The sequence below is a fragment of the Sciurus vulgaris genome (assembly GCF_902686455.1).
Source record: "Sciurus vulgaris genome assembly, chromosome: 6".
In the NCBI taxonomy this organism is placed as follows: domain Eukaryota; kingdom Metazoa; phylum Chordata; class Mammalia; order Rodentia; family Sciuridae; genus Sciurus; species Sciurus vulgaris.
This window is the reverse complement of record NC_136466.1, coordinates 153,441,915-153,469,435: the sequence shown is the minus strand read 5'-3', so window position 1 is coordinate 153,469,435 and position 27,521 is coordinate 153,441,915. Positions and strand designations below refer to the sequence as shown.

The following is a 27,521-nucleotide window of genomic DNA, read 5'->3' as shown; positions in this document are numbered from 1 at the left end:
CAAAGCCCTGCCAATTCAAAGAAAATACATTGAATCTTTATTGTATAGCTGTTATGACTACCATGCTAGAAGCAAGATATAAGTTTTAAAGGACATAAACATATTAGCATAAAATGGATATCAACTTTTTGAGAACTTTGTATATAGTGTATGTTAGTAATTTTATCAAATATCATTTCAAGCAAATTTTCTCTTAAATAAATTGCTATCCAGTTATTTAAATTTGATTATTTCAAAGATGGTCTCAAATTGGAAGAGATTATAAAATTCAAATATATACATAAGAATCAAATTCTGCTTTTAAATTTCAGGCTTATCTAAAAAGGCCTTTAATAAAGAAGATAAAACTGTTACTTCTGGTATTTTGCTGCAGAAATAGCAGGTAGGTGAAGATGATTTGACAAGCAGCAATGTCAACCTCCTTGGAAGAAAAATGAATTTGAACAAAATTTTTAGCACCCTTGAATGCACAGCAAGTTCTCAGACGGGTAAGTGAGGTAGGAGTCAAGAGGACGCATGATTTGGGGGAAAAACCAAGAAATATGAAAGTTTTCTTTCTCTGCATTTCAAAAACTAGCCTCTGAGCTTTCCATTTGCTTCAACTCAGGAGATTCTAATACATGAAAGGCAGGGGCATTAAATAATAGACAGAGTTTGATGACTGAGTTAGTTTCCTGAGCCCTGAATCTTAAATTAACAGAATTAATTGGATACTAAAAGCTCACACTTAGGCTGGGGTTGTCACTCAGTGGTAACACTAGTACCTAGCACATATTAGGCACTAGGTTCAATCCTTAGCACTACAGAAGAATAAATAAATAAAATAAAGGTACTGTACCCATCTAAACTAAAAAGGTTTTATAAAAACTGACACTTTAGAAGTAAATTGCATAAAGAAGGCTATATTATGGATTTCTTAAAAAGCTACATGAATAATGCTACATTACAATGATAGATAAAATGTTAAGCTATGAAAACTATATTTTAAATATGTTAGTATATTTTCTGATATAATTTTCATTTTTGTTCAGTTCTAAGTTTCTACACATGGGTCTGTTCTAATAGTAAGTGTTTAATCAGAAGAAACTCCAAATGGACAACTTATTTTTGCAGTGAAATTATTTCTATTATCATAAACTACCATATGTCTTCTGTTTTTCTTTCTTTTTTAACTAATGCAAAATCAAATTATACATATGATTACACTCCAAATGAAACTCTATCACTACCTTGATTTTGCATATGTATGAAGCCTTATTTTGTATTAAATAGAACTCTGGAATATTTGTTTCTTTAGATCCACCCCATTTTCTCTTGGTCATCTCCTTTATTAGAACTCTTCTTTGATCACACAAGCCCTAACAATCTACAATAATAAACAAATCCAATCATCTTCTCCTTTTCTCCATTTTATTAGGCTTCTTGCTGGAGAACAATCCTACATTGCTGATTGGTTTCACCACCTTAAAATCTTTTACCAAGTCACTGCCTTTAAGTTTGTGCATAAACCAGCATTTTTTTCTTCTAACAGACCACTCATTAATGTCTTCATTAGCTTTTCATTGCATCTACTATTACTGTAATGGTTATTTTTTATGTCAGTTTGGTTTATTTAGGGCATCCACTTATTTCCTCAAATATTATTCTAGGCGATTTGTGATAACATTTCATTGTTGTTGTAATTTATAGACTTTTAGTAAAGTAAATTATCTTTCCTAATATTGGCAGACCTCATCTAACCAGTTGAAAGTCTTGGTTAAACACACTGACCTCTCTCAAGCAAGAAAATACTGTGCCAGAAATTTTTGTTTGGTTCTTTTCACACACACACACACACACACACACACACACACACACACACACACACCCCACTTCCTGTTCATTCTGTTAATCTGGAGTACCCTGACTAATGCAGATTTTGTTATCAGCAGTGGTTCTAAAAGAAACATAATTTTAAGTCTGACATTCTGAACTGGTTCTGGAATAAGCTTTCTAATCTTTTTTAATCAAAGAAATTATTGATTCAGTGTTGTATAGTAAATATTAGTGATAGTCACTGGTATGATGTGACAGTGTCACTGCTGAATACTCCTAATCACACTCATAAAGGGAACAAGGGTCTAAGTCACCATATGTGTGACACTTGAAACATTTTTAAAAATCATTTTTTATTACTAAAATTGTCTGGTTTCTTTAAAGTCACTGAATAAACTAAGAGAAGAAGATGTGCTCGAAGATTCCATCCCCAACTCAAGTGCAATTCTGACATCTGATGCAAGAGGGTCTTTCTCTGTCTACAAAACCACCTAATTTCCTGTATCCACACAACTGAAATTACTGCAAAACAAAGTGGACTTCCATCCTGAGTGGTTGGATGACAAGGAAAATTGAATTCCCAACCTCACAGGGCCAGTCATTAAAGTGGGTGCAACGATTGTGAAGAGTGGGGTGTAGTATGTTGGCCTGGGAATGTGTGGAAAGACCTGGATGTACCTGAGGGCATTAGGTCTCTAAATTCTGAGGAGTAATCTTTGCCAGTAGAATCAGCCTCTCCACCTCAACTGAGGAGATTAAACTGCATTTCCCAGGGAATATTGCGATGGCCTTCCTGGAAGCCTTTGCCTTGAAAGACCAGAGTGTCCTGAGGACACACTTTCACTCTCACTCTTTACTTCTGGTTCTATAACTAGAGTCAAGGCCCAAAAATCCCCTAAAAATGAAGTATAGGATGGGATCATGAGATGTAAGAGCACTAAGAACAAATGAGCTACTCAATTTTTCTAATTCAGAAACTTGGGGAATAAAAGTGGAAATAGGCCGTGGGATAATATCGAAGGAGCACAAAGTTGGATTGAGCTGAACTTATGGACAAGAGTTCACTAAGCAGAAATTCTGAACTTAATGTTGCAGCTCGGGGAGTAGAAAGGACTTGTATTTTGTTTCTTTGGTTGGCTGGAATAGGAAGTAAAATATTCTCGATTGTGAATGAATTTCAGATGCTAGGCCTGCCTTGCTTTACTGTACAATAAGGATTCAAAGCTTTAAGGAGATTGGAATCCTAGATGAATTTTTTATTAAGACCTACTCACTCACCCTGGTAGGTTCAGAGGACACACCTTTTGCTACCTTTGTTAGAAATAAGTTTGTGAAGAGACTCCCAGCATCCCAGTGATCAATCTTTTCTGTAGGATAGAACTTGCAATAATGTAAACTGTCGCCACTGAACTAGGAAACCTGAATGCAAGGAGAATAATTGGATCTTTGGATGACAGGGTCCAAGTGACAGCACTCGATGGCCAAAAAACAAGTCATGCCCAGGTACCATTAATGACAGGAGTCCAAAGAAGGATCGGGTTATTATGAATTGTAACATCTTTAGGCATTGGCAGGAAAATCACCCTGTTCCCATAAATGAAATAGATAGGAAGCCTATTGACTTCTTATTTTTTCTCTATAATCAGAAAAGTTCTAGGTCAAGTGAATAAAATCCTAACACAAATCACACAGCAGTCACTGCTCCTCTTTCAATTCCCTGACTACAGCAAGTTAAGAGATTCAGAACCCCTTGAATAAAGAGATGGCAGGATCCCTTAAGGAAGGATCACACTTCCAAAGAATTCATCCCATTAATCTTTCTCTCGTTTTTCTCCAAAAGAACCTAAAGTCTTTCACAGATTGTACACTGAGGAGAAGGAAATAATGAATTCAATTGGTGATTGTTATACTCTGGCTCTGAACCAACACTAATTTCAGGAGACCTAAAATGTCACTAATTAGCATAGGGGCTTATGATTGTAAGGGAAAAATGGGTTTTGACTCAAGTCTATCTCACAGTGGTGTCAGTGGATCCCAAAACTATACCGTGGTTATTTCCCCAGTTGCAGAATGTATAACAGAAATAGGTATATTCAGTACTGGTATAATCCTCAAAAGCGTTCTCTGAACTGTAGAGTAAAAGCTAGAGAAAGCCAACAGTATAGATTCTACCTAGAAAAAAATATTACGCCAAAAACAATACTGAACTCCTAGAGGAATGGAAGCGATTAGCAGCACCACCAAGGACTTGACACATGCAGTGGTGGCAATCCTCACCACATTCCCATTAAACTTTCCTTTTTGGCCTGTGAAGAAGACAGATGGGTCTTGGAGAATGACAATGGATTATCATAAACTCAAACAGGTGGTGACTCCAATTGTAGCTGCTGTACCAGATGTGGTTTCATTGCTTGAACAAATTAGTGCCTCCCCTGATACCTGGTATGAAGCTATTTATATAACAAATTCATTTTTTTCTGTATCTGAGAGTAAATAACTCCATTAGCAGTTTGCCTCTGGCTTTCAAGGCCAGCAATACAAGTTCTCTGTTATCCTTCAGGATATATCAACTCTCCATGCCTATGTCATAATTAAGTTCGCAAGAAACTTGACTGCCTTTTCCTTCATTAGATATAGCACTGGTCCATTACACTGATAAAATTGTGTTGTTTAGATCTAGTGAGCTAGAAGTAGCAATTGCTTTAGACTTATTGGCAAAATATTTACTTATCATGGGGGTGCATTATATATCAGAAAAAATTCAAGGGCTTTCAATTGAAATGAAATTTCCAGTTGCCTAATCATGTGAAGCATGTTGAGATATTCCTGCTAATGTGAAAGGTAAATTCTCATGTGTGGTCTCTCCTACAACTAAAAAGAAGGTGCAATTCCTAGTGGGCCTGTTTGAATTTTAGAGGCAATATAGTCCTCACTTTTGGTTATTTTGGCCTATTTATCCAAGTGACCCCCCAAAATCTGATCATTTAGAGTAGGACCCAGAACAAATGAAGGCTCTGTAATGTGTCCAGTCTACCATGTAATTCATTCTGCCATTTGAACCATAGGATTCAGCAGATGCAATGGTGGTCAAATTGTCAGTGGCAGATCGGGATGCTGTTTGTTAATTCCCTGTTGGTGAATTGCAGCACAAAACCTTAATAATTTAGAACAAAATCCTACGTCCTTCCATGAGTACCTATTCTCTTGTTGAGAAACAGATTATGGCTTGCTACTGAGCCTTAGTAAGGCTAAATCCCTACCATTGGACACTTAACTTATCATGTGCCATGTGCAAGCATGAACATTGCACTATTTGACTCAGGAACCCATTTAATTGTTACATACACCACTTCTCTATAATCAATGAAAGTGGCATCTAGCAATCAGGCCTAAGGCAGGCCTTAAAGACACAAATAAGTTACTTGAAGATGTGGCTGAAATACTCAGGAGCGCCACTCTTGGTAAATTATCATCTTTCTCCCAGACTGTATCCATGACCTCATGGGGAGTTTCCTATGGTCAGTCGGCAGAAGAAGTAAAGACTTGGACCTGGTTTATAGGCAATTCTCCATGATATACAGGTATCGCCTGAAATTGAACAGTTATAGCATTGCCTTTCTAAACCATCATTGAAGGAAAGCTCAGCCCTCCCAGTCACCAGACTTAAAACAGTACATCTGCTGTTTAATTTTGCTTAGAATTAGAAGTCACCAGACAAGAAATAATTTATTGATTTGTGAGCTATAGTCAATGACTCAGTTAGGCACTGAGAAAGGATGTGATTAGAAAATAGATCACAAGGATATCTGGGGAAGAGTTTTATGGCTAGATCTTTCTGTACAAAGGGAAAAAATGAAGATATCTATGTGGTATGTAAATGTTCCCAGAATGGGTTACATCAGCAAAGGAATATTGTAATAATCAATAGGAGGATCCATTCAGCCTCTTACCCCAGCCATCCCTGTTACATCCTATGGGCTCAAGAAAAAAGTGGTGATGGGGCAGGGATTAAGGCTCTGTGGGGCATCAACAATATGGATTTCTACTCACTAAGGCCGAACTGGATACAAGTGCTTGCTGAGGGCCCAGTCTATCAGCAACAGAGATCAACAGTGAGAGGCTGCTTTCCTGAGTTGATTAGCGAGCTACCCTGTGGCAGGTCGATTACACTTGACCATTACCATCTTGGAAGAGACAGCATTTTGTTTTTACTGGAAGAGGCACTCAAAGTGGATTTAGATTTGTCCTTCACACCATTTAATGTTTCTGCCCAAACTACCATCTGTGGACTTAAAGAATACCTTATCCACCATGAAGTTTTTCCATTCCATGTTGCATTGATTCTGACTGTGTATATCAGTTCATAGCAAATAAAATTTAGTAATAGGCACAAGTTCATTAAATTCACTGATTTATCACGTTCTTCATCATCCTGACACAGCTGGTTATCATGCCAGCTAGGCAGCAATACTTTGTAGAGTATGGGCAACCTCCGAGAGGCTGTGTGTGCTCTGTGTCAGCTTCAATACATGGCACTATTTTCCCCACAGTCAGGAATCAGTACTGAGCAATGATTCGCAGGTTTTGAATTACAGGTTGGAAATGGGAGTGGCAATATTATTGTATACCACCCTGTGACCCATTGGCAAAAATGTTGCATCCTGTCCCTGTAACTTGTGTGCTGGCTGAAGATCTTAATTTCAAATATAAGAATGTCTGCACCAGTGCAAAATAGTGATTCCATCCAAACAGAAGATGGTCCCCAGACATTTAGGGGACCTTCGTGACTCTGAATAAAAATGTAAAGAAGAGACTTAACTGCCTGGGGTGATGAATCTGGACTACCAAGGGGAACCTGGACTATTATTCTGCAATGGAAGACAGTATATGTAGAATACAGGGGATCCCTTAGGGCATCTCTTATTTTGCCTTGACTCTCTTGAACCTTAGAGAAAATCACAAAAGTCATTTCATAAAGGTCATATCTGGCTCACCAATCACAAGAGAAAATGGAAGTTTTCGGTAACTATAGTGTTTGACCTATGGAGTTCAACATTTCTTTTTTTTTTTTTTTTTTTTTTTTTTGTCATTCCTTAGTCTTAAAACTTTTTTTCTGATTTTGTCTTAATCCTTGTCTTTTAGCTCCTAATAATGATATCAAAACCTTCAGCTGCTTTATAATTAAAATTCATGGTTCCCTTCCCTCTGTAATTTTTCCTACAGTCTGTTACCCACTTGTGTGATTTTTCCAGCCATGTGTACACAAGATACACTTTAATGAATTCTAGATCAATGCATCAAGTTATCTATAATACACTTCACCTGGTTACATTCAACTAATTAAGAAATACAATGTCTAACACTGATTTTTTTCATCTTCTCATCCCAAATCTTTACAAGATAATAATAAAGAAGGCAGATATTTGTGTCACATTTTACTTGCCTTTTTCTTTTGCATCCTACATGATTAACCACTGATTTCTGAAGATGTTGCCTTTACAAGATTACTCTAATCTGTCTCATCCTTTATATGTCCATTTTAAATGGAAGTTGACATTTTGTATTTTCTCCAATTTCTCAGATCTTCAATCCTAATATCACATTTCTTCCTTGCTCTCTATGCAAGCTCACTCTGCTCTTCTCCTTCTTACAAATGTCCTGTTTCTATCCTAGTTTCTCTCCCTTCAATCCATCTTTTCTTTATTAATTTATTTTTTATTTTTATTGGTGGATTATCATTATACATCATAGGGGGATTTATTATGCCATATTTGTACATGTGTACAACATAATATGATAATCACATTCCCCAGTATTTTCCCTTTCTGTCCTCACCACCCACCCCCTTGACCACTTGCTTTACTATAATAATCTCACTTCTATTATTGTTATTTGAATTAGTGTATTATAACTATTATAATAGTTATAATATACTAATAAAATAAAAGTAAAATTCATTGTGGTATAATCATACAAGGACATAGAATAATTTGTTATATCTTGTTCTGTCTATTAGTCTTCCTTCTACTTTTGTGAATTTACCTTTCTATTCTTCTTTCTCTCTGTCTCTTTCCCTATGTCTCTCTCTCTCTCTCTCTCTCTCTCTGGCTTCCATATGAGAAAACATTTGACCCTTGACTTTATGAGTCTAGCTTATGTCACTTAGCATGATGTTCTCTAGTTCTATCCATTTACCAGCAAATGATAAAACTTCTTTGTTTTATTCTTCATGGCTGAACAAAACTCCCTTGTGCATATGCACCACATTTTCTTTATTCATTCATCTGCTGACAAGCATCTAGCCTAGTTCTTAACTTAGCTATTGTGAATTGCTCTGCTATAAATTTTGGAATTCATATTTCCCTATAGTATGCTGATTTTATTTCTTCTGGATAAATATCAAACAGTGAGATAGCTAGATTGTACAGCAGGTCAATTTCTAATCTGTTGAGAAATCTCTGTACTCTTTTCCAAATTGATTGTAATAATTTGAAGTCCCACCAGATATGTATACATACAACGTTTTCCCCACATCCTTACCAGCAGATCTTATTATCTGTATAATACCCATCAAAATACCAATGACATTCTTTACAGAGCTAGGAACAAAAACTACAGTCCTAAACTTCATAGGAAAGAATAAAGGACAGAATAGCCAAAGCAATACAGAGCAAGAGTGATGCTGGTGGCATCATATTATCCAATCTCAAATAATGCTACAGAATTATAATAACAAAAACAGCATGGCCTTGATGTCAGTGGGATAGACCAGAAGACACAGAGACAAATCCTCTTAGATACAGTCATCTGATATTCAACAAAGTTTCCAAAAACTTATGCTGGAAAACATTTAGCCTTTTTAACAAATGTTGCTGGTAAAACCATTTCTTCATATGTAGAAGAAGGAAACTAGAATTCTTTCAGTCACCCTGCACAAAAAGCAATTCAAACTGGATCAAAGACCTAGGAATTAGACCCAAAACGCTACAAATATGAGAAGAAATCATAGGATCAACACTATAACTTATTGGCAGACACAAGCTACCTTACAAAGGCTCAAGAAATAAAACAAAGAATCAATAAGTGGGATGATGTCAAATTAAAAAGCTTCTGCACGGCAATAGAGTCCATTCACAATGTGAAGACAAAGGCTACAGAATGGGAGAAAATCTTTGCCAGCTACTCCACTGACAGGGTAAGATTAATATCCAGAATTTATAAAAAACCTAAACAAATAGCCCAATTAATAAAAGGACAAATGATCTAAACAGACATTTCTCCAAAGAAAAAATACAGATGGTCAACAAATACACATGAAAAATATTCAGCAAACTCACCAATCAGGAAAATACAAATCAAAACCACATTGAAACTTTATCTCAGTGTTTTAAAAAGCTTTCCTCCATAAAACCTCTTACGGAAATGTCAAACCACTTTTCCAGAATCATCTCAGGTGACTCCTCATCTATGAAAACTTTCTTGAATTCCTACATTTCTTGATACAGTTGCAGATCATCCTGTGTCTCCCCAGTCCCAAAGTATGTCTCTGTTATAGTACTTTTGCAGAATATTGAAGTTATTGTTGACCTTTGGGAGCTACAGAGAATAATGCGTCCTGATATTTTCTGGTGCAATGGAGCAAAATGGAGACTACCTGACCTTAAATTTTAGCTTCAGTATTTACTGGGTCTTGGAGCATGGGGAAGTTACTTAAGCTTTCTGTGCCTCAGTTTTCTCATATGTATTATTCCTCATAATACTGTTATGAAGATGACATAAATTTATGTTTGTAAAGCTATTAGACAGTGCCCAAAGGAATCACTCAATAAAGTTTACTTATTATATTATAACCAAGGGACCTGTATATTTATATTTAACCCCAAAGGTTTAGTACTGTCTCAAATTTTAATGCATTCTGAATGTAAAATATATTCGATAAATACAAGCCACAGAAACTAGGGACTATATGTTTCTTTTTCATTTTTTTTGTCCTTTTAAAAAATTTAGATTTAAGAGTTGCTGCTAACTATAACTTGTCTGAAATGGTGACTCAGTATTCAGAATTACTCTGAGGATGAAGTGTCAGTATTGTCTTGATATATGGCTTTGAGATTCTAACAAAACTTGGAACTACACGAATGTAGGCATGCAATTATCTGCATTTAAGTAAGCATCCAAATTATTATTCATTTATGCATGTGTATATATACATGCATGTCCAGGTATTTTAGTAAATCCAAAACATGCAGTTGAAGAAAGAATTGGCCTTCAACTTCAGGTACTTTTTGTGATTTTTTTTTTTTTTTTTTTTTGCATAAACAGTAAGGAAGCATTTATTCTAAGCAATATTCATTTTTTCAAAAGGAAATGAATATTTAATACTTCTTTAAATACAATGTTTACAAGGTTAATGTCCACTCAGCCACACAATGTTCTTTCTATATATTTCTACATAGGAAGTCTTTCATATTTTGACACATGGAAATCAATTTTCTCTAAATGAACAATCTCCAATAATAGGAATCATGCTTTCTTTCTAAAAAGAAAAAGAAAGTTAAATTGGAGGCTCAGTAATGGTTGTCAGTAGACCATTGTGGTTGGTAATTTTGCATTTACCTTTTTCCTTAGTCCTGAATTCTGTATAGTTAGTAATAATTTACATTTCTGTGAGCTATCTCAAAGCCCTTCTAGAATGAGTAGGAATATGAATACATTTATATATTGTTTACACACATATATAAAATATGGTGAATTGGCCTCCATGCTATCATAATTTTATTCCCAAATCTAGAAGCATCAACACAGAGTTAATTAAACTTTAATTAGTTTCCTTGAAGAAAGGAAATCTTGGCAACTGACATTTCATTTACATTAGAAACATAAGTTGCTGAAGAACAAGGGGTTTTTATTATACATTACCAATGTATAGTCATGTACCTGTAGAAATCACACTCTATAAATGTAATAATAGGTTAGATGTTAGACCTACTCCTCTTAATACAATCTGCAAATGTTAACTTTTCTTCTAAATGAATGGAATAAATTCCACACCATATAAATGGTTACAATGGTGTGTTGGGGGCTGCTGCCCTGTAGGGCCCGCAGTGGTGGCTGGCCTCGCCCTATGGCACCAAGAAGCCCAGCTGCAAGTGCTTTCCATTGGCTGACTGATCTCCTCCGCATCCGTGCTTAGCTCGTGATCAGTACATGTCCTCATTACCCACCATTAAGTCTCCACGAGCCAAACGCCTGACCCATTAAAGTGATTGGCTGTTATATCCCATAAAGCGGCGTACTTTGCGCGGTGGGGAGAGCAAGCAAGGCAGAGCGAGCAAGGCAGAGCAAGCAAGGCAAGGAGGGCAGGCAGCAGCTACGGGAGGAGAAAAGAGGAGAGGCGGCCGCGGCGTGACGAGAGAGGAAGAAGAGAGAAGTGACAGCTGCAGGAGAGAAAAGAAGGAGAGAGAAAACTGCAGGTCAAGGGAAGAAGGAGAGAGAGAGCTGCGCGACAAGAGAAGAAAAAGAAGACGGCGGCGGTGGAGGAGGAGGAAGAACCAGGCACTCGGCTCAGAAGCTCTCCCATAAAAATAAAGACCTTAAAACTTCATTTGAGAGCCGAGTCTTCATTGTACTCGCTGGAGGAGGCAATGGTGAAATTCCAGAATGCAAAATAACAACTTTTGTGCTTAACCTCACAGATGCTTTTTTGACTTAAGTTCATTGGGAGATGAAACACTACTCTATCTTGAATAAAGTTAGAATGTCATTAATTTGTTAACAAACTGTCAACTTTATCACCTCCAATTCTTGCAACTAATGTCTATGAATCTGACTTAATTAAAAAGAGAGTACCTTTTTATAGGCATTTCCCAGGAAGTTCAGTGTGATGTATACCATCTATCATAAGCAGAGCTGAGAAAACTGAATTCTTTTAAAGAGTTTAGAGGTATGCCTTACTTTCATTTGTGTTGGATTTCAAAACTCCATCTTTATATTATGTTTAATAAAAAGAAGCAAGTGGCACCAGAAATATGCAAAAATTATCTTACTTTATACATGTCTTAATGGTTTTTACATCATGTGATCCTATTGCAGAATCATTAAGCAGAGGTTTTGAGCCATTATCTCAGAAATGCCTGTACTTTGCATCATCTTCCTCAAAACTTCCAAAGACCCTTTTCATGCCTGTGATAGCTGTTATCTGAGGACATCCTGTTCTGAATTGGAACTCTTTGGGCCTTCGTATCTTTCTAACCATTTGGGCTTACCATGACCTTCTACTCAACCTGTGGGTTTGACTCCAGATATTGAATTAAGAGGGCCATCCCAGGGCTACATAACTGACTTGGAATCCTAATAGGCAGCTATTAAGAACAGAGCTTGACACTTAAGTCACTGTGTCTGTTGGTACTATCGTTATTTTTAGAGATTATTTGAAAATGGACACCCAGAATGGAACTCACATGGCAAGTTGGGGAGCTCAGCTTTTACACATAGATAAGTGTCTGGTAAAAAACAAACAGACAAACAACAAAAACCATAGAGAACTTGTTTGGGGCCCCATATGGTGTGTGGTAATCCTGAGTCTATGTTCATCTTTAGCGGTTTCTATTTGAACTTACTCTTCACTGTATTATTCAGTAAACTTTGAATGCATTTCCAAAAGACAAATTTTAAACAAAGTACTATAAAGAATTAAATCCATGAACACGTATGCTTCCTTCACCCTAATATTAGAATCACAAGTCCCATCATACTTCTTTTTAGCTTAAATTTTCAGAAAGCTCACGAAATTTAACATTCAGGAGATGTGACCTTCCATAACCATGTCCAAATATTCTTCCTGCATAATTTTCCATTTCTGTCTTTGTATTTATTTTACTTATTTTAAACTCTTCTCAAGAGAGTTAATCTGTCTTTATTAAAGCTCATGTCAAAATCATTTAGAAAATTAAAAAAAAAAAACTTCAGAATCACAAGAAAATAAAATATTTATTTTCCTGGAAAAATGTCTCTTTGGTTATGTGGATAAGTTCTATCTCTCCTTGACATGACTGAAAATTTTAATAGTAAAAGGAAAACAAACAGCAAAACACGTGTGTTTAAACTATTGTCACTGATTTAAAAAAAAATCTGTAAGCTTGTAATATGATTTAAAAATCATATGCTAGTTTCAATATTAATTTGTGCACATTTGTGTTCCAATATTTCTTCCTGTGATCTTAAATAGCTTTAAAATAACTTGCAAAACATACCAAAGAGAAGTCATTTATAAAGTATCGGCAGGGCAAGACAGTTTTTTAGAACTATAATAGTGATGGTGTTTCAAGTTTTAAAGAAAAAGGGAAAGAATTCATCCTGCTCATTCAGGAACATCAATATTGATTTAAAATCCTAAGCCTGGAGATTTTTCTTTCTGTCTGACTGGTGAACAATCCCAGATCGGCTGTGAACCACAATGTGCTTACACTTTCCATGACGTCTACATAGTTTAACTTCATGTCTTCAACAAAGAATGACAAAGAGGGAAGCAAAATAAATAAATATATATATATATTGATATGGGTGTATATTATTTTCATTAAAATAAGCAGGGAGAATTGAAGTAAAGAAGGATTAAATGATATTCTAAAGCTTACCCAGGTCATTGAGTCAGGAAGAGAAACCAGGTCTCTTGAATTGTAATTCCAGTGGCTAGTCACTGGTTTGTTCAACTCCTGTGCAAAACATCGATACACAACACACAATTCATATTCCCCCTTCCTATCAAGTGGTTGTCAAAAGAAACACGCCATTACCTTTCCCACATATTGAGGCTCGGAGCCCATGTATTCTTCCAGCACAAAAAATTGATTCCATACCCAGCCACGTTTAACTCGTTGGGAATGTGATTGTCGCCCCGGCAGATGGATAACATTTTCTCTTGGTTCTGTGCCTAAAGTCTGTTGTGGCTGTGGTTGAAGTGGTGTTAGGAGACCTCCATCAAACAGGATCCAGAGAAGCAGGGATAAACAGTTCCTTGTAAGCATTGGCAAAGGCTTTCCTGCAGCAGAGTAATAAAAACTCCAGTGCTTAAAATAGACTTCTGGAATCCAGCTTTGAGGTGTCTGTGGTCTTCACCACTTAGCTTTCTGTTTTATTGCAGAAATGATAATCCAGGCATTAATCCTTTTGAGGCTTCTGCTTTATTATATTCCATCTAAAGGGACCTATCAAACAGAACAACAAAGATACATTAAATTAATAAGACTTCCTAATGATATTCATCAAAACTATCATTGTATCTACCAACATTTAAAAAAAAAGAAAAAACTTAAAAGTACTATCTTGGGAAATATTCAGTGGTATTCAACCTGTTGTAACTTTAATAAATTATGTAAGTTTTTTTACAGACTTGAAAAGTCATCAGTTAAAATAAAACAAGATGAATTATTTCAAACAATAATATATTAAAATTTAATCATCATTTTAAGGAAAGAACATGAATAACTGTATAAAAGTGAAGGATTAGAATAGGATTTTGCAATTTGAGTACTATTGACATTTGTGGGTGAATCATTCTTTGTTTCTTGGAGCTTCTTTGTATAATTTAAAAGTTTTATCGGCAACTCTTTACTCAAAAGATGACAGTGTATCTTATCTGATTCCCAGTTATGACAACCAAAATACCTGCAAATAATGAAAAATATTTCCTGAAAGAAGAAAAATAGGTCCAGATTGAGAACCAAAGATTTTAAGAAAGGAAAAAACAAACAAACAACAACAAAAAAAAACTTTATTCTTTTAAAGCATAAAGATTCCTGAAGTTAGAGAATTGAAAGGAAAGATAAATATAAAATGTAAAAGTAAATAAAATGATGTTATTAAAGTGCAAATGATTGTCAAAGTTCATATTGTTATAAGACTTACTAAACTGTAAGTAAAAAACATGTTTCACCAGACTCAGTGTTCTAGAAACATTGAATGTGTGGGAATAATTTTATAAATAGGGTGCAGTGAAGAGAAAATGTGGATCCCTGTCAAGGGGCAATACTAATTCTGTATTTAGGTAAAATAAGATTTGAACTTTTCTTTATAATAAGCATTTTTGACATTTACCTAGGACTAAGTGACTAGAGATAGTGTTAGTTTAAAGAAAATAGACACAGTCCTTTCCTCTCTAAAATCAGAAACAGAAAACAACAAGTCAAATAAGTAAGGGCAAATTATGCCAATACTATGAGAAAAGAAAACCAAATAGCCTGAGGATTAAACTTAGGTGAATAAAATCCTTCCCTGGGTGACAATTTCACTGAGAGCTACAGGAATAGGAACATTCCTATGTTTTATGAGCAGGGACGTGGAAAATGTGGTCCTAGCCAGGGAGGATTTATGGCAGTAGGGGCACAGTGCCCAGAACCTATGAGGTTTTCAAGGGCCAAAAATGTTGGAAACCAGAAAATATATTTAATGCTTCCAAAACAAAAGAACTTAAACCAAAGTCAATAATGAATTAATTAAATATCTATAAAGCATGGAATTTTTTTGTCAACCAATTGGTTTCAATTAAGGCCAATGCTTATTCAATCATGTATCATATAATAAAACTGTGTAAATCGTTCTTCACAAATATTCTAATTTCAACATAAAATGTGGGGAAAATTCACAACATTTGAGATAAGATGTGCAACGAGAAGTATCCAAAAGTTATGCTCTGAGAGTATTCTCTAAGGACTCTCCTAGGAGGAAAAGTACAAAAGGGTATGGTATTTCCTCTAGTATCCAAAGGAGTATGACTGGTTGGTACTGACAAAAACACAAATATTATGTACTTTATTACATCTTATAATTGTGGTAAAATAATGTTCACATAATGTTAACTTACACCTTCTTTGTCCAATATAGTAGCCACCAGTTATACCTTGCTTTTCAGCAGAAATTTAGCAATAAGTGATTAAAATGTGTTCTACTTTTAAATTATACACTGAATCTCAACTTAGTAAGAAAAAATAATGTAAAATATCTCACTATAAAGTTATGTATTTGTTACTTGTTAGCATGATAACATTTTAGATCAGAATAATTAAATATATACTAAAATTAATTTCACCTATTTACGTTTGCTTTTCTACTGTATGAAATAGAAAATTAAACCTCCGTAGGCAACTCACATTTATGCCTTGCATTATTTTCTGTTGGATAGTATTAGTTTGCATATTAGAGTTTACAATCACAAATAGTGACTGAATATTACTCTTAACCTTCAAAGTCAAATAGCTAATGTGAACTATGTTTGTGGCAGTAATATATTAGTAGGTTAGAGAACAGCTGAGAATATTTTGAATGAGCATAGTAGGTATATTTCCCTCATCTGTTTTCAAGTTTAAATTGCTAATATTAATTTCCAAAATGCATTATTGTCTTGAACTTTTTGCTTGTTCTGTTTCTTCCCATACCCAACTCAATCCTATCCCCATCACATACAGGTTAAGTGAGGAGAAAAACTTGAGGAAGAATGCTCCAACTCTAACTTCCACTACTGTATGTAATTAGGTCACACTTCTGCCTTCCTGCTCCCATGAAATTTTTCTCCTCCACTTTTGTGGAGATGCAAGTTATTGAAACTCAGATTTTAGAAAGCATTCACTTCTAAGGTCAACACTCTAAACAAGTGTTTTCTGTTGTATGTTAGAGAAATTTTATGTTGAACATTGAGTTCTATTCACCCCTATTACCATTAGGTATGAAGAGTGTTTAAAAGCTGAGTTTGAATCCCCTGTGGAGGAATAAATGAGAATTTCTAATCTACCTATCCTATTGCCCTTCTCTGTAGTGCTAGAACATGGTCTGCAACCTGAAATAATTAGTTCACAAATGATTAGCAAGTAGTAAACAGTGTAAATATAATATTAAAAGCATGCTATTTAATGTTAGTTCCCCAACACAGTCAAGACTTGCACCACCAAAAATGGCAACTAAATGCAAAAGATGGGAATAAAGCTGAAGTTCACTGGAGCCACAGGGAAAATCAGTGTGGAACATGATGCTCATTTTCCCCCAGCCCACATTCTGTTCATTCTTTTGACTGTCATTGGACACACATTTCATGATAATACGCTTTGTTTCTTCCACATTTTTGCATATGTCTCTCTTTTTCTTTCACTAAGTAGTTTGAATATTACTTATATCCATGGTATTAAATCTTCATCTTTTCTCTTTCCTTAGTATGTTTCTATTGTTCCATGTTTCTTCTGACCAAATGTTTGATACTAATACAAATATAAGTATTATATATTTCACTATGTCTTTTAATTATGGAAAAAATGTTCATAAAATTGAACTTAGATCTACATTTTCCAATATGGTTGCCACCAGCTATACAAGATGATTTATGGGGTGTTTAATTATTAGTAGTTTCTTTTTTTCTATTATCCTCATTAAGATAATGATTGTGAATGGTGATTTCATAAGTTTTAGGACACATCTATTTCCATGAATTCTACAATTTTAATATAAATTTTTTAGGATACAGAATTAATCATAAAATTCCATATCACATTCTAGTACATGTGATATTTGAGAATTTATAAGGGCCTGCATAATATACCTCTGTCTGCTTCACTCTTGGCAATTTCCCCCTCTCTTTAGTTCAGATACTTCAGTTTATGTAAAATACTAATAGTAATCATTTTTATTAAACATATGTTCATGCACTCTTTCTGGGTGGAATGATGGGTAAAGAGGGGCTGGAGAATAGTGGAGGTGTTTCTTCGTAGTGGAGGTCATCTGTTCTGTCTTCAGTATCTACAGCATTTCCTTGGTATGTGTGGTAGGTACTAAATACTTCACCCCCTGTTTCAGTGGATTATTCGTAGGATGACAGTAGTTAATTTTATCGAACACTCCTTTAAAATATTCACTCGCATCTCGCATGGACGAAGGAAAGTGTTCCTATTGGAGGGGTGGACTGGCTACGAAATGAAAGCTTGAAAATTATTTATCAGAAATAAAAACAAAAGGCAAGAATAGCTAAAGAGCAGGGGCATGACTGGTTGAGCTGTCCAGAAGGGTCTGGCTCTAACAAAGGAAGGAGCTTGTGATTGCTTTATTTATACTGGTACAGATCAAGAGCAACTGGTAGAAGCTTCTTCAAGAAAAAGAAGATAGGAGTGGGGGTAAGCAGGCCATTTGGCTCTAGTGGGTCACTCACATCTCCAGTGCTTATACTGGAACCTGAATGCTGTGCTAACGCAGGATACCTCATGACTCAGGAATTCTCAAACAGTGGCTATCCCACTGTGAGTTCCTGAGGTGATGCATTCCTGGTTAATGGCTTGAATTTCATAAGGTTCTCATACCAGTCATGGATGGCTTCCTGCACCACATAGCATTTGTATATTCTCTATCTGTACAACAGCTCTTTGAAAAAGATGCAATTACAGTACACATTGTATAGAAGAAATGGATAAAGCGAGAAGTTAGAAGACTTTAGCATGGTTCACAAATTAGTACATTGTTGATGTTTGGAGACTAGGGGTCCCACTGAGGGTGAGGATGTTGATGTCTACCCCAGTTCAGACATCAGAAACAGGGCTCTGAAGGCACAGATCTAATTTTACTTAGGATTGTACAAGACATATATAGGCACATTATCCAATCAGGTTAACACACTTGTTAAAGCATAACAGAATCAACCTGTGGGTAAGCTGTATGTCGAGATAATGTAAGCAAACCAAGTACGCCTAAGTGATTCTTCCCAGCAACAAGTCTGAGACAAAGGACTGTGGGGATGGTAAGCTCCTGCACACAGCGTGAGGCAAGGCAACACAGGTGAGCTCACATCACAGCTTGCTGGGATGCTTGATAAGCGAGGCTTTCCCTTGGCTTGTAACTCAGCCTCAGCAACTGCAAAGACATTCATTCCATGGCGAGTCTTTACCATTACCTCAGTTTCTCTGTCCAGACTGTTTGCTTACTTAGACCATGGTGTCAGTGACTTCTGTCAGATAAGCTTGAAGAATGTTCCCTACAGTACATAGCAGGCAGGTTTGAATATGGAAGTCTGACCTAGAGCTCATACTCTTGTTTGATATGATATGCCACTCCTCCATTAACAAATGCATGAACAGATAAAAATGTCAAGGGATTAAAATTAGGCAAAATAAGAAATATTCACTCTAAGGTTCCAGATCCTTTTTTTTTTTTTTTTCTAAAAAGAAGTAGGCATTTCAATATTAGCCTAAGTTTCCTCTACTAATTTACCTCTTCTGTAGAAGAGAAGATTGAAGCTATAAAGTTGATATAGTTCTTTTGAAGTGGGGGAATTGAAGACTCCTTCTTTCTATCCCCAGGAAGTGAGAAGGACACATAATTTTAGGCAGAGGCAGGAAAAATAATTCAGTATCTGAAAATAGTTGTGTGCTAACAGACTCAGATGGTGACTGGGAATTCTGAAAGTTTTCCAACAGTGCAACTAAAGCACCCAGGAAGTGCTGAACTAGTTCTGTGACCTGCACTAACTGCTGTACTAAGAAGGCAAGTTGCTGCCAGTTACTGCAAGGCTTCTCAACAGTGACTCTGAACTATGGGTGTTGTCCAGGGTTAGACAGGTCAGTTGGCATCCTGTCTGACCCACTTGGCAACTCTGGATGTAAGAATAGTTCCAGGACTGTTTTCACTAATAATAATTAATTAATTAATCAATGAAAAGATGAGCCTGGGAACTAGACACATCTTAGGTATCGTAAAGAAATCATATACCTTATGCTAAGTAACTCTTCAGTAGCATTTGACTAGAAATAAAGTCCTAATGTTCTTCTGCTTGTAGAAGATATGGATGACTCCATAAACATTTTTTTTTTAAATTTCTTTGCTCAGCTAGAACGTGTGTAAGTACTTTTACTAAGTCATCATTATTTTGTGATCCTGGCATCCATTTCAAGTCTGTATAACTTTGCAACCTTTAATAAGCAGGTGAACTGATATTTTCAGTCATGGTGGTACTCCCTGCTGATTCCAGCCTCTGGCCACAACTGTCAACTGGAGAGCTTTTAAAGTGTTATATCACAACAAAAATAATGCAAGAAAATTGAAGGACCCTGGTTCTTAGCTGAACTGGAAACAACTCCTGTGGCATAAAACATCAGCTGAGTAATATGGAAAAAATATATTGAGCCGTCAGCCAGGGGGCACTTACCCCAGTACCAATAGTACTCTTAGAAATATAGGAAGAACAGACTTATTGTGGAGTGTCAGTGCCCTGTGGAAGCAGGAAAACCTCCAAGAAGACATCATCATTACAAAAGACATCACCAGAGGGGTGTTTCATTCCACACACTGATATCAGGTATAGTGTTTAAAAATCCGTACTTGTCTAATATCCCTAAACTTTCCTAGAGCCAAAGTAGTTTTCCAAAGACTTTCTAAACCTGACTTGGGTCTCAGGAGCCAAACATTTCTTTTAGCAAAAAGGAGAGTTAAAAAAATAATAATAATGATCATATATCCAAGCAGGGGATGCTGGTTGGTGAAATACCTACTGACAGTGACATTTCTCTTCAAGTGTGCCTCCAGAACTGAGATATAGGGGCTGTGGTTTCTGAAGCTATTTATTTAATTTGTGTATGTTTGCTTTTAAGAGAAATCTTGATAAGGGGCCTATTTCATATGCATTACAATAAAAAGACTTGCTTTTCGGGGAGGACATATTAAGCTGACAGATATGTTAATTATGGTTAACATTCTAAGACTACTGCATATTGAAGAACTCATTAGCGGTGACTATGTTTGTGGTATATTTTAAATTAATATTATATGGAATCTCAAGAACACTTTTCAAAGATTAAAGAAAAGAAGAATATTTATGGTTTCTCTGTCCATTCTTGTGATAAATGGTCTTTTAATTTGAAATAGTAATTGAAAGTGATCCCCTATTCAAATAAAATAAGGGGAGACAATATAACATATGGCACTCCCAAAGTATCAAAATATCAATAGTAAACTTTATATTTAATCTCATGCTATTCTTTATCTTAAAAATATAATTTTAAAATGTGATTTAACTATACCAATTACATTTTCTCAGTTCTCCTTGTACTCAATTCATTATAATCTATAAACACAGGTTCTAGGCAAGTTAAATGGTGCAAGAATATAACTCATGAAAAAATTATCTGAAAATTTTAACAGGCATCATTATGCAAAGTTTGACTTGTGTTCAGAAATAAAAGTAGTTCTTGAAATGCTTTGGGGATCAGCAACATTCTCACCAGCACTCTCTTGGTCCTGGTTAAACACATGCCAGAAGAAATGTCTACCCATTCTGTGGAGTAGCAAAACATTTTCTATGGCTCCTCTGTTTTCTGAACTGACCACTGGGAAATAGAGGTAGTTACTCTACCTCTGTTGCCTCTTATGAATGAAACAAAAACTAAGATGATTTTTGCTCTGTGGTCTTAGTTCATGAAGTCCATTATTCCCTGGATTTCCAACTTGTCCAGACCCTCCTTCTTACTTCATGATTATTTAGGAAGCCAACTATGCCAACTAATTTCATCTGAATGAAAATGTCTGCTACTAGTATCTCCTGTAATCCAAGAAAAATATATTGCAAGAAAAAAAGAAACTTAACTTGGATCATTCCCAGTACTTGACAACAGGGGTGAAATCTCTTTTAATGAAGAGAGACACCTGAGCACACACTTACTTTTGTGGGGTGAGTTTAACTGATGTTATGTTCTGAAAATAGAACTTTGTCTCTGTAGTCTTCTTCCCAAAGATCAGAATCACAGCTAATCATGAGAAAGTCATTAGATGAATCTCAGTTGAGGGGCATTTCTAAAATAGCTAAACTAGGACTTCTTAAAACTGTGAATTTCATCAACAATGAGGAAAATCTGAGAGTCTGTCACAGTCAGGTAGAGCCTAAGGAGACCTCACAACTGAACTCCTCCATTGTGAAGAGACCCTTTAATAGAGAAGAACTTAAAGTATGGACTTCAGTCAGTAATAATGGGTCAGTAGTGGTTATTTATCTGTACAAAATATATCATAGGAATATCAGATGCTACTAATAAGGGAAACTGGATGCCAGATGTATGGGGGCTCTGAACTATCTTTTCAATGTATTTATAAACCTAATTGTGTTGAAAAATAGTTTAAAAAAATAAAAATGATAATAACATATGAGATTCGGGAGTTAACAAATCTAATAGAATGACAAAGAAATTTCCAGAAAAAAGATAGAAAGGTACTTTAGGACGATAACTATGGTATAGTGAAGGGGCAAGAAGCATTAGTTCAGATTGGAGAATCTAAGAGTTCTAACATGAATGAGTGGAAATTAATGGATCAAAATGAAAATATTACATGGGGATTTGAAATGATGAAGTGGAAATGTACATTTTGTTTACAAATTTCTTGAGGAAGTAATGATTATACAGAGAAAGGTAAGCAAACTAATATAGTCAATAATTTACTTTTTGGAAACAAAAAATATATATAAAATGAAACTCAGTTGTATCATTATATTGCATGATTTTATTCAAGGGAATACAATTTTGAAGCATCATGAGTTTGCATAATTTAAGATAAGAAACACGCTAATATTTATGAGAATGACAACTTCAATGGGCAACTCAATCTTAAGAAATTGAAACCATTTTATCCTTTTATTTTTTGGTAATGTGGATATTATGGCTAATGAAATGAGACATCTTCAAAATATTTCAAAATATTTGTTGATAAGTAGCTGAAAGTTCATCACTGAGGGACTTGATTAAAAACAACAACAAAAAATGGTACAATCTACATTGTGCCAAACACTTGAGGAAATATACAAGAGGTAGTGAAATAAGCAAGGGAAATAAAAACATAATTTCTACTAAGAGAATCCCTTCATAATGGATGGAAATCTCCAACACCGAGAATAATTCTGGGGCTAAAATCTACAGAATTTTCCTTTTCATTGTGACTGCACAATGCCTGGAAGAAATCAAACTATGGTCAAAAATAGACTTTAAAAATTGCATTCAGATTTTCTATGATCAGTGCTTCAGCAGGGATAGTTTGAAGAATGTTTATAGGAAGTCACACACTATGGTTTGATGGAGAATGCCTTAGAAAATAGCTCAAAATAAACTTGTATTAATTCTCAGTCATAGCACAGTGTGGAGATCATCAGAAGAACCTGCAATTTCATTATACTTCTGAGTGGCCTTCCTGAATTCCCAATCTTAGGAAACTAATCAAGTCCGAAGGAAAATAGATAATGAGCACATTCTGAGAGCCAAATGCTATACTTCTGCAATGCTTCTGGAATGGCAGAATAAGGCGTTCGGCAGATTTACAATCCAACCAAATGTCTAGGGAAATTATTTAATAACAGTCATTTAAAGTCTGTAAAAATATCTTCAGTGTGCATGGCAAATGAAGAAACATTAATTTAAAGAAATCTAAATCCTGGAAGAAACATCTGAAATCTGTAGCACTGGGTCATAATCTGCTTTATCTGGGTTAAAGAATCAAGAAAGGAGCCAAGAAAAAGGCTGTACTTTCTCTGTACCCAGTTCTGGAGCTATGCTTTCACCTGGAGTGACAGACTGCCAGCCTGGATTCTCATCATATTCCTCAACTTTTGTTGCAGAAGCACTATTTCTGAAGCACATGTAATAGAAAGGACTAAATTTCAATTATTTCCAATCCCATGTGTAACATCAAAACATTACTCCTGACCCATCAGGTCAAGTGTGCTGGGACTTGATCTTGTCACTCTAGCTCTCTTATAGAGTAGAGATTCCACATTTTTTAAGAGTAAACTGGGAAGACCAGAGGTTGCGACTGCTTCCATCCCCTACCCCAGTGCTTTCTCATACAGTGAGGATATTAGAATGGAAGAAGTGACTCATGATCCCTTTGCTAAGCTGATGCAGGCACACCGTCCTAGCGGGGAGGAAGCCCCAGAGCACAGAGGGCTCTACAGCTTTGTTGAAGAGGATACACATTGCTTGGAACAGAGTGCAAATCCTTGTCTAACTGTGCTGTTAAAAGTTAAGAAGATCTAAGGAACAATTTTGGAGAAGTAGGTAGATGTATGATATAATCAAAAGTATAACCAAGAAAGCCCTCCGTGGACTCACCTTCAACTCTTGGGATGGGAATGAATGCACACATACTGAAATTTTCTCACTAACAATCACTTAGGGCATGAAGCAGATTTGAAAGCATCCTCTATGCTGCACCCAGACCTATTAATGTGTGGTGGGATCCTTACTGTCACAGAGGACTTAAATATAACTCTATGCCAAGCACTGATAGAAAAATAAGTTACCATGACCCAGAGGAAGCTCTTAGAAAGCCAGGTTTAAACATTACATTCATCTCTTATAGTCTGGAAGTATTTTGCATCCCCAAGCCAGTGCCCCCTTAGGAGGGAATGGAGCTAAAATCTTTGAGGTACCAGTCCCTGGCCTAACTCTCTGGTCACTAATAGGAGCCTATTAGACACACAGATACCCAGTGGTAAAATGTGAAAAATCTATCTGGCTATGGGTGATTAAAAACAGTTATTGACTAGTAGGTGATTTATGGTCACACATGGACAATACCATATGCAGCCATGCTAATAGACTAGAAATGCAGAAAAGTGTGAACAGTGTTATCAGAGACTGCACATTGTGGGGGTAATAGATTTCACTTTACTAAACAAATGAATGACCTAGCAAAAAAAAACCACTAACAACCCCCATGGGAAGAGACAGCTGATTCAGAAACTAGAGATGTTTAGAATATATTATTTATAAGTCAGTTTTAATAATTATATGATATGCAAAGAAATGAGAAAATGTGATTCACATACTGGAAAGATAGAGAGGAAACCAGTCTCTGAAGGGGGCTCATATGGTGGATGTTATGGTTTGGATATGAGATATCCCTAAAAAGCTCCATGTCAGTAGATTAATCCATTCATATAGGTTAACTTGGTGGTAGTAGGTGGTACTAGTTAACTAGGTAACTGTGAGCAGGTAAGGTTTGGTTGGAGGGATGTCACCCAGAGCACCTTTGGGGTATACATTTTTGTCCATGGTGAGCAGAGTTCCCTCTCTTTACTTCCTGGTTGCCATGTTCAGTGCTGCTTTCCTCTGCCATGCCCTGCTGCCATGATGTTCTGCCCTACCTTGGGTCCAGAGCTATGGAGTCAAACTTCTATGGCCTGAGATCTCTGAAACCTTGAGTCAAAATACATGTTTCCTTTTCCAGTTGTTCTTGTCAGATGTTTTGTTCACAGCAACAAAAAAGCTAGCAAAGACAGCAGACATAGTAGGCAAAGGCTTCAGAGTGGCTTTTATAAACATATTGGAAGAACTAAATAAAATTGTGCATAAAGATAGAAAGAAGATATAATAATATAATATCTTACCAAAAAATGGTAAAGGTAGATATTATTAAGGAAGATAATTTTTAAAAACCATATATCAATTATGAATATTAAAATTTCACTAAAGCCTAGTGTGGAGGCACACACCAGTAATCCCAGTAACTCCAGAGGCTAAGGCAGGAAGATTTCAATTTTAAGGCCAGTCTCAGCAACTTAGAAAGGCCCTAAGCAAATTAGCAAGACCCTGTCCCAAAATGAAAATATAAAAAAGTGTTGGGATGTGGCTCAGTGGTTAAGCACTCCAGGTTCAATCCCCAGTACCAAGAAAAAAAAAAAAAAAAAAAATACACTAGAGGAGTTCAACATTAATTAGAAGGAACAAGATCAAGAGTTTCCAACATAAGGGGAATGAAGGGAAGGGAAGGGAATGGGAAAAGGAAAGACAGTAGAGTGAACTGAACATAGCTTCCCTTTGCTCGATATGAACACAGGACCAGTGTAACTCCAAATTATGTACAACCACAAGAATAGGATCCTAACTGGAATGGGTTGTACTCCATGTATGTATTATGTGTCAAAATACACTCCTATAAACATTGATGGAATATCACTCAGCTGTAAGGAAGAATGAATTTCTGGCATTTACTGGTAAATGGATGGAGTTAGAGAATATCATGTTAAGCAAAATAAGCCAAACCCTAAAAACCAAAGGCCAAATGATTTCTCTGTTATGAATATGCTAATTCACAATAAGGGAGAGGGGGTACAAGAAAGAAGAGAGTTACTTTATATTACGTAGATTTGGTATGAGGGAATGAATGATAGTAGTTGAAATAGACATGAGGTAATAACCTCATGTACATATACGACTGCATGATATATGTGAGCCTACAATATGCATAATCAGAAAAATGAGAAATTATACTCCATTTATGTATGATCTATCAAAATGTGTAAATGCATTCTGCTGTCATGTACAACTAATTAAAACAAATAAAAACTTTAAAAACTACACTCCACTGTCATATATATGTCCAAAAATAACACATAAAAAGAGTTTAGAACATTTTTTTCTCCAACTACAATGTATTGAAATTAGAAATCAGATATGGGATAAATTACAAGATGAGAAAAATGAAACAATACCATCCTAAATAACTAATCATTAAAAATTTAAATTAGAGCAAAATCATAAAATAATTTTAGATTAACAAAAATTAGAAAACATATGAAACAGAAGCACAAGAGTAAAATATACAGCTAATAATAACTTGTGTTAGTTATCCATTACTGACAAAATACTGACATACTCAAATTAAAAGGAAGAAAGATTGTTTGTTGTTTTTGTTGTTGTTGTTTGGCTCAATGTTTTAGAGGCTTCAGTTGATGTTCACTTCGCCCTGTTACTTTTGGTCTGTGACAAGATAGAAGTAGAAGGTGGAGATCATGTGGCAGAGCAAAGCTGCTTACCTTGTGGTGACCAAAAAACAAAGAGACAGAGAGGAATTGTTTGGGGTTTTCAATATCCCCTTGCAGGGCAAGACTCCAGTGACCTATTTTTTCTAACTATCCCCTACTTCAGAGTATTTCTACCACCTCCCAAGAGTACTGTCAACTGGCAACCAAGCTTTCAACACATGGGATTTTGAGGGACACTTAAGATGCAAGCCATAACTTTCCATCCCGGGTTTTCCAAAGACTCATGTCCATCTTACATTGTAAAATGCATTCAGTTCACCTCCAAGAATTCCCATACTCAGCAGTTATGGCATTGCTCAAAATCAAAATGGAACGTTCTTATAAAATGGAATCCATGATACAATGGCAGAGGGTGAACATTCCCATTTACAAAGGGTTGGGTAGGAAAATAACAAGAAGGAATTAAACTAAACCAGATGACAACCCAGCAGGGCAAACATTCAATGCTATAGATGCTCCTCCTTCGCCATCACGGACACAAGATGGCAGGAAATGAGATCCGAAGTACTTGAGCAACCCACTGGTATACCTTGCTGCCTGCATTTCCCAAGGTTCCCTGTTATGCTAACTCTGATCCAGCAACACGTTGCTTTGGCTCCCAGACTTTCCCTTGAAATCTTGGTGGCAGCACCTAGGTATGCATTCTGCATACCTGCAAAACCAGGAAAAAATGAAGATATAAAAGTATGTCACTGACAAAAGCAGAAATATAATCCACATGAATTATGGATGCAGCAACTTTGGGAGTGCTTGGATAACTGAACACAGGGAAATACATCCCAGGGAAATAATCCTCTAGTGATTCAGTGAAAACAGGGTGAACAAAAACAAAAGAGAAACAAAAAAGTTTGAGCCTGTAATGGGTGTGGTCTTGTTG

General features: G+C 35.9%; 1 protein-coding gene across 1 annotated transcript in view; it reads right to left on the bottom strand.

Annotated features, from left to right (window-relative positions):
* CDH12 (cadherin 12) overlaps positions 1 to 27,521 on the bottom strand; it is a 993,970-nt gene that overhangs the window by 287,952 nt on the left and 678,497 nt on the right. The window contains exon 4 of the mRNA XM_079145106.1: positions 13,611 to 14,021. Coding sequence (XP_079001232.1) covers positions 13,611 to 13,841 — 231 coding nt within the window. The 5' untranslated portion in view covers positions 13,842 to 14,021. The remainder of the gene's footprint in view (positions 1 to 13,610; positions 14,022 to 27,521) is intronic.